At 44.8% G+C, this 8,563-nt stretch overlaps 1 protein-coding gene across 1 annotated transcript; it reads right to left on the minus strand.

The window, feature by feature from the left end:
• Positions 1-1,075: 1,075 nt before the first annotated feature.
• LOC103639811 (uncharacterized) lies at positions 1,076-3,102 on the minus strand. The gene is made up of 3 exons (XM_008662513.2): positions 2,404-3,102; positions 2,158-2,312; positions 1,076-1,377 (listed from the first exon to the last, which is right to left on the minus strand). The coding sequence occupies exons 1-3, from the start codon at positions 3,000-3,002 to the stop codon at positions 1,076-1,078; spliced, it is 1,056 nt and encodes a 351-aa protein (XP_008660735.2). The 5' UTR covers positions 3,003-3,102.
• Between the last annotated feature and the right edge of the window lie 5,461 nt (positions 3,103-8,563).

The following is an 8,563-nucleotide window of genomic DNA, read 5'->3' on the forward strand; positions in this document are numbered from 1 at the left end:
CCCAGAGATTCTGCTGATTGTGTAAAAAACCCTTTGTAAAGTAAACTTATCACAAAATGAGCATCCGTGTAAAATATTTCCCAGCCTAGCTATAAGATAGCTAGCTAGGTTAAAATTGCACATATACATGTGCAGCAGGTGCCCATTGCGACAAGAAGATTTGGCCATGTAAAAGTTCCAATTTTTCATGCATGCATGCATGCTAAGATGAATGCACCCTAGAACTTTGAATTGCAGAGTGCAGAGTTTGATCTACTAGAAGTACACACTGACACACAGGTGATCATCAGGGAAAACTGGTGGGTACACTACACAAGCTAGGTAGAGATGAGAGAGAGAGAGAGAACCAATGCAAATGGCCTAGCTAATTGACTAAATGTACAGCAGCATAGAGCATCCCTATTCCAGTGTTACAAACCTGGTGCTTCATATAATTCTATACACAAGAATTGTGATTTTCATGAATTGTGAACAAAGTAACTAAATGTGTACATTGTACCACAGCCATCAGAAATCTGGAACGATTGGGCCATGGATCGTGGGTGTCTAAAAAGTCCAATGAAGTGATATCTCTTAAGCAGAGAAAACATTTATACTGACAAACGTAGCAGTTCACATGAATCAAATAATTTCATGGATAGGACCAAATATGGATAATAAACAACATATAAATCAAAGTTCACATTATGTCAATAGTAATCAAAGCATTTTATTGATTAGGAGAAAGATGGACAGCATTGATGCAACATTGCATCACGATTTAATAAATAAAACTTGGGATATAAAAATTAAATATATAAACTGGAGCATATAAAAAATACCTTTATCCTTTTCTTAGGTTGACCCTGGTGCTGTTGCATATCACTCAAAGTTGGGATATTAAGAGCATCTAGCCGTCTTTTGTTGCCTGCAATGGTTGCAAGTCGCTGCATCTCATACATGTTGACCATAGCTTCGTTATGCTTTCTTCTTTCGTTTGCCATTTTTTCTTCTACAGAGAATAAAGAAATTAGCAACTCCTTGAAAAGAAGCACTCAATACATACCAGCTACTTTGCATAAATGAAGAAAAAAACTTACTTTGTAGATTTTGTTTTAGATGTTTTAGGATCAACTAGGTAACCATCTTTGTCTCTTCTAACAGCAGGGACAATCCCATTAACAATATCAATAGTCACATTACCATTTAGATCAACTAGTGGGGCAAAAAACTGATTATCATTATCTATGTGCTCGTTCTCCAAATTATCTAGGTCATACACATCTCTTGCTTTAGATTGAACAACAGCAGCCCACTCAATATCAATTGGATCAGGAACATAGTATACTTGGACCGCTTGTGATGCTAGAATGAAAGGCTCATCTGATAATTTTTCACCTGTATTGAACAAGTGCTTAAAATTGATAGATGTTATACCTAACTGGTCAGTTTTCACCCACTTGTTCTGCACACGGTTGTCAACCCAATCACATTTGAAAAGCACGACCGTACCTTTGTGGTTATAGTTTAGTTCAACAATTTCATTGATAATACCAAAATAGGTCTTATTTCCTATTATGACATTATCATTATTACCCATGTCAAAGCTTGTTGACTCTGCAACTACAACAACCCCACTATTTTGAATAGCTCTACCCTCATCATAGGAGTGTGTGTGGAAATTGAATCCATTTATGGTATAGCTATTATACTTGTGTGCAACCATCATTGGTGCCTTGGCTAAAATTTTAATCTCGTCTGATGCTTCTTCACACGTTTCTTCCACCTGAATTTGAAATGCTACCGTTAAAGTATATGTGAATTCCATCTCAAATAAATCTGTTAAGTTTATTTCTTACTTACATGCAACCTAAGCCACTCATGAAAGGATTGATGCTGCATGCGATTGATATCTCGTTTATTTTGAAGACCAATTGAGGATAGATAGTGAGCATGCTTGCTGCAAAGGTCATTTTATCACTTCAACATGCAAAAGGTAGTGATCATGTGATGAGAAGATATATACTTATATAGATAACTTACTCCAAGTAAGGCCCTATATTGTAATAGTTGAACAAAACTATCAGTGGGCTTGTAGCCATGTCTTGTGGTTTAAAGTAACTACGCATTTTCCAGACAATCCACGACCAATTCTATGGAAGAAAGGAGTTGTACTACAATCTTCATCATTTGCATCTAGATGGTTCAATTGAGACTCGCCATGTAAATAGCGAGCACAAAATGTAAGGCATTCAGTAAACATAGACCACTCCATGATTGATCCTTCACAATGACTTTTTGTATGAACAGAACCCTTCAATCTCATTAGATACCTATGCACATAAATAAAAGGATCATTGATAACATTATAGCATAGCGTACATGATTTTTATTCGCTATGCTACAATATGCATATGAAAGTACCTCTCTATCGGCCACATGCTTCGAAAATGGGCTGGACCTGCTATTTTTGCTTGAGCGGGAAGATGTACCATCAAGTGTACCATAATATCAAAAAAAGAAGGCAGGAATATAGTCTCAAGAAAGCTCAGAGTTTCAGCTATATCAGCCTCAAGACTTTTCATGTCACTTATTCGAATGACTGGTGCAGAAAGTTTCTTGAAAAAATTAGATATACGGATCACTCCAGCACTGACTATTGTAGGCAATATTTTTCTAACAGCAAGTGGCAGCAAGTGTTGTAGAATAATGTGGCACTCATGACTCTTAAGTCCAATTATTTTCCTCTCATTGACATGTACATTATGTCGTATATCAGCTGCATAACCATCAGGAAACTTCACCCCTTTTAGTACTTGGCAAAATAATTTCCTCTCGGCAGGACTCATTGAGTAAGGTGCTGGTGATAAATAAAGTTGGTCTTCTACTTCAATAGGGTGAAGATCACTTCTAATACCTAGGGCCTGAAGGTCCAACCGAGAATTCAAGTTATCCTTTGATTTCCCATCTGTGCCCAGGAATGTATTAAGTAAGCTTTCACTCACATTTTTCCCTATGTGCATGATGTCAAAATTATGTCTCAACAATAAATCTTTCCAGTATGGTAGTTGAAACCAAATAGATCTCCTTTTGAGAATGACTAATGGTTCCCCTTTCTTGCGTCTCTTGTTTGCCGGTTTCATTCTAGATGGATGATGTCAAAATTATGTCTCAACAATAAATCTTTCCAGTATGGTAGTTGAAACCAAATAGATCTCCTTTTGAGAATGACTAATGGTTCCCCTTTCTTGCGTCTCTTGTTTGCCGGTTTCTTTCTAGATGGATCCTTGCCAAAAGTTTGATTAAGATCTTTAGTGCACTCTAAAATTTGTTCTCCAAAAAGCGGAGTAGGTGCTGGCCTAAACTCAGTTTTACCAAATCTATCAATGTCAAACCTAAATGGATAGTCATCAAGCAAGAATCTACGATGATCCATATAGCAATTCTTGCTGCCATTACTAAGTCTAAGTGAACAAGTGTGGTAGTTGCAATCAGGACATGCTGCTTCACCAGATGTGATAGATCCAGATGTGTATCCTAGACCTGTGAAATCAGTAATAGTCCATAATAGTGCAGCCCGCAACTTGAAGAATTCACCCTTTGAAGCATCATAAGTTCTAGCTCCATTGACGAACATATCTAGCAGATCATCAACAAGGGGTTGAAAATAGACATCCATGTCACTACCAGGTCCATTTCGACCAGGAATCAACAAAGAAAGGATGAAATTTGATTGCTTCATGCACATTGAAGGTGGAAAGTTGTACGGAATACAAATACCAGGCCAAACACTATAGCTGACATTCATGGACCTAAATGGATTAAAGCCATCAGTTGCAAATGCAAGGCGAATGTTACGGCTATCTACAGCAAACTCTGGATGTTTGTTGTCAAAGTTCTTCCACAGGGGTGAATCTGCTGGATGTCTAAGTAAACCATCTTTTTTCGACCTTCAGCATGCCATCGTGTTAGATTTGCTATTTTGGAGGTCAAAAATAACCTTTGGAGCATTTTCTTTATTGGGAAGTATCGAAGAACCTTCTTTGGAACCTTATACACATGTTTCCCATCTAGACTCTTCTTTATTGATTTCCATCGTGAAACCTTACATTTTGGACATGAATTCAGATCTAAATTCTCCTTCCAATAAAGAATGCAATCATTTTCGCATGAATGAATACTTATATACCCAATTCCTATTGTTTTCACCATTTTCTTAGCTTCATAAATAATTTTTGGGAGTGTTGAACCCTTAGGGAGTGCATCATTAAGTAAATCAAGTAGTAATTTAAAAGATCTATCAGTCCATCCTTCGAGGAGTTTGATGTGGAGTAATCTAATAAGGAAACGTAGCTGCGTATATTTCTTGCAGTTTGGATATAACTCTTTGCTATTTTCTGCAACCAACTTTTGAATAGCAACTAGCTCCTCACAGGGGTCAACAAAAGAGCTTGTATCCTCAAAATCTCCTCGATCATCTAAACCAGCAGCTAAGTCTCTAAGCAAATCAGATATGTCATCATCTTCATTGGGTTCTTCCATAACCTCATTAGTATCATAGTTTCCATGATTCACAACAGAGTTAGTCTCCCCATGCAAGTTCCATATGGTGTACCCTTTTAGAAACCCATCGCATATTAAGTGCTCACGTATTTCACTTGCCTCTTTCCTAAATGAGTTAACACACTTTCTACAGGGGCATAAAATCTTGTTCCCTACAGCTGAATTTCTAAATGCAAAAGCCAAGAAGCAGTTTACAACTTGTAAATATGTCTTGTTGTGCCTACATGCATCATCATTTTCATTCTTAGGTTAAATTATATTTAAGCTATAGATATCACATTTATATTTGTGTTATAATGGATTTTTACCTAGCATCATCGTTGATCCATGTTTTATCCACCATCCTTTGTACCACAGATCAATTAGCTTTCGAATGAACTAAAAAATTAAGCACATCATAAGAACTCAAATAGTTGCACCCTCTAAAAAATTCTGTTCATGTGGATGCATCCACAAATTGAAAAAATAATCATAATATTTTCAATTTAATTAAATGCTCAGACTCAAAATTAGTAAGTAAATATTTATACTACAGAAAAATAATGAACAACTAGGGAAAGAGAATTATACCGGTACACAAAGCGAGCTCTAAAGATACTTCAATCAAACGCGAAGATACTTTGCAGGTGTTTACAGTTGGTTTAGTACTGAAAAAGGGGACAATAGAACCAGTTTGAAGTTTTGATATAGATATATGCCAAACATGATTAATATTTTTTATGCAAATTGAGCTACTAGAAGTGATCTACAATTTACATAGACTGTAGAACAACAGTATATTGTACCAGAAATTTAGAATAGAATAGTTCGGTCATCATTGAGGGCAAATAAATGACATGAAGAACAACTATGCTAGTTCGAAAGTGTGATAGTCTAATGTGTGTGATCATCAAGTCACTACAAGACACAAGATACTATACCTCTACAAATAAATTGAGCTACTAGAAGTCTAATTTCTCTTCTTTTGTTGCAGCATGGTTCCAGTTAAAGTCTTTATGAATAGCTTTATGGGTAGAACTGAAGTTATTTTAGTGAACCATTTTGATTTTATATCTCTACAAATGAAGCAACTTAAAATAGCCTGTTGGGGGCCTTCGTCCTCCGAAGGTCCTCAAAAATGTAATTTAACAATGATTTCCAAGTATGGTTTGTGGACAGGTATCTTCAGATTCATGGTAAAAGCAGACACGATGAGGAGCTCGATCGTGACGAAGGTTGTTGTCGCCCCGAAGCTGTGCGAAACGGAGCTTCGGCTAAATCACAGAAAAGGGAACCGACCTAAAAAGGAAAAGGTTGTTCAGTCCTCATAGATTTTTCTATAAGCCAATAGTAAATGTAAAGGGCATAATTGTAATTTCTCATAGGCGGTGTCCTATGCCTATAAATAGATGAACAGTACCCCCGTACTGTTCACGCTGACTGATACTTGCTTTTGCGTCACAATTGTACTTTTTGCCTTCTGTCAAGCCGAAGGTACTTGTCGGCGTTTCGAAACCCGGGGGTCCCTGGACCGACGAGTAAATTGTCGCCGCGTGCCCCAGCCCAGATGGGTCGGCGCGAGACGGAGCGTGAAGGGGGGAAAGGCAGCCGGAGGGAGACGGGCGTGAGTGGTGGAAATCCCGCGGCCTTCGTGTTTGTCCCGCGCCAAGGTCGGGTGCGCTTGCAGTAGGGGGTTACAAGCGTCCACGTGGGAGGGAGGGAGCGGCCTCATGCGAGCGCCGTCCCGTCCTTCCTCGCGCGGCCAACGTTCTGTAAGGGGGCCCTGGTCCTTCCTTTTATAGGCGCAAGGAGAGGATCCAGGTGTACAATGGGGGGTGTAGCAGTGTGCTAACGTGTCTAGCGGAGGAGAGCTAGCACCCTAAGTACATGCCATCGTGGCAGCCGGAGAGGTTTTGGCACCCGGTTCGTGTGGTGTCGTGGCCGTCGGAGGAGTGCTGGAGCCTGGCGGAAGGACAGCTGTCGGGGCTGTCGAGTCCTTGCTGACGTCCTCTTGCTTCCGTAAGGGGGCTGAGAGCCGCCGTCGTCATAGATCGTGCGGGGCGCCATCATTACTTGTCTGGCGGAGCGAGCCAGATGGGACGCCGGTCTTGTTCCCCGTAGCCTAAGTCAGCTTGGGGTAGGGTAATGATGGCGCCTCCTGTTGACGTGGTCGGTCCGTGCCCTGGGTTGGGCGACGTGGAGGCTCCTCCGAGGTCGAGGTCGAGTCTGTCTTCCGAGGCAGAGGTCGAGTCCGAGCCCTGGGGTCGGGCGAAGCGGAGTTCGTCATCTTCCGGGGCTGAACCCGAGTCCGAGCCCTGGGTCGGGCGGAGCGGAGTTCGTCGTCTTCCGGGGCTGAGCCCGAGTCCGAGCCCTGGGTCGGGCGGAGCGGAGTTCGTCGTCTTCCGGTGCTGAGCCCGAGTCCGAGCCCTAGGTCGGGCGGAGCAGAGTTCGTCATCTTCCGGGGCTGAGCCCGAGTCCGAGCCCTGGGTCGGGCGGAGCGGAGTTCGTCGTCTTCCGGGGCTGAGCCCGAGTCTGAGCCCTGGGTCGGGCGGAGCGGAGTTTGTCGTCTTCCGGGGCTGAGCCCGAGTCCGAGCCCTGGGTCGGGCGGAGCGGAGTTCGTCGTCTTCCGAGGCTGAGCCCGAGTCCGAGCCCTGGGTCGGGCGGAGCGGAGTTTGTCGTCTTCCGGGGCTGAGCCCAAGTCCGAGCCCTGGGTCGGGCGGAGCGGAGTTCCCTATGGCGCCTGAGGCCGGACTTGGTTGCTGTCAGCCTCACTCTGTCGAGTGGCACATCAGTCGGGGCGGCGCAGGCGGCGCTGTCCTCTTGTCAGATCGGTCAGTGGAGCGGCGAAGTGACTGCGGTCACTTCGGCTCTGTCGACTGGAGGGCGTGCGTCAGGATAAAGGTGTCAGGCCACCTTTGCATTAAATGCCCCTGCGATTTGGTCGGTTGGCGTGGCGATTTGGCCAAGGTTGCTTCTTGGCGAAGACTGGGCCTCGGGCGAGCCGAAAGTATGTCCACTGCTGGAGGGGGGGCCTCGGGCGAGACGTAGAGCCTCCGGGGTCGGCTGCCCTCGCCCGAGGCTGGGCTCGGGCGAGGCGTGATCAAGTCCCTCGGATGGACCGATCCTTGACTTAGTCGCACCCATCAGGCCTTTGCAGCTTTGTGCTGATGGGGGTTAACGGCTGAGAATTAGGAGTCTTGAGGGTACCCCTAATTATGGTCCCCGACAGTAGCCCCCGAGCCTCGAAGGGAGTGTTAATACTCGCTTGGAGGCTTTTGTCGCACTTTTTTGCAAGGGGACTAGAATTCCTCGGTTGCATTTTGTTCCGGTGGGTGCGCGCGAGCGCACCCGCCGGGTGTAGCCCCCGAGGCCTCGGAGGAGTGGTTAGACTCCTCCGAGGTCTTAATGCCTCGCGCAATGCTTCGGCTGGTCTGCTCGTTCCCTCATGCGAGCTGGCCGTAGCTCGGGTGCATGGTCGGGTCCCAAGTTCTCGGGCTGGTATGTTGACGCTGTCAACGGTCTGGCCGGAGCCGGGTTTGCGAGAGCAGCCCCCGAGCCTCTGCACAGGGCGAGAGGACGGTCAAGGACAGACTCGACTTTTTTACATACGCCCATGCATCGCCTTTCCGCAAGGAGGAGGGGGGAAAGCGCCATGTTGCCCTCGGAGGGCGCCGAACATGGTGTCTCCGGTGAGCTGCTGGCGGGCAATCCGAGTGGACGCCCGTGCCCCATTTGTTAGGGGTCGTCTAGAGGCCCGGAGGCGCGCTCAAAAGTACCTGCGGGTGATCTGCCGGACCCGGTCCCCATTCGACGGGGTCCGAGGGCTCGATGCCTCCCTCTGATGGGATTCCATTACAAGATCGTTCCCACTGGTCTCTGAAATGTCCTAGGGTACCTCGGGAGCGTAGCCCGAGCCTTGGTTATGTATCGAACGTACCCAGGGTCATCCCTCGCTCTATGTCTGAGGCGGCTGTGAACCCTTCGAGGGCCAGCCTACGAACCCCTGATCAGTAGTGGGCGTGGAGCCCGAGTGGCCTAAGGC

Source organism: Zea mays, chromosome 9, assembly GCF_902167145.1.
Source record: "Zea mays cultivar B73 chromosome 9, Zm-B73-REFERENCE-NAM-5.0, whole genome shotgun sequence".
NCBI lineage: Eukaryota > Viridiplantae > Streptophyta > Magnoliopsida > Poales > Poaceae > Zea > Zea mays.

Coding starts and splice junctions, on each gene's coding strand:
- LOC103639811 (XM_008662513.2), bottom strand. CDS start 3,002: ATGCACATAGGGAAAAATGTGAGTGAAAGCTTACTTAATACATTCCTG. Junction 2,313..2,403: donor AGCATGTGGCCGATAGAGAG/GTACTTTCATAT, acceptor TTATGTGCATAG/GTATCTAATGAGATTGAAGG. Junction 1,378..2,157: donor AGATGCAAATGATGAAGATT/GTAGTACAACTC, acceptor TGTTCAATACAG/GTGAAAAATTATCAGATGAG.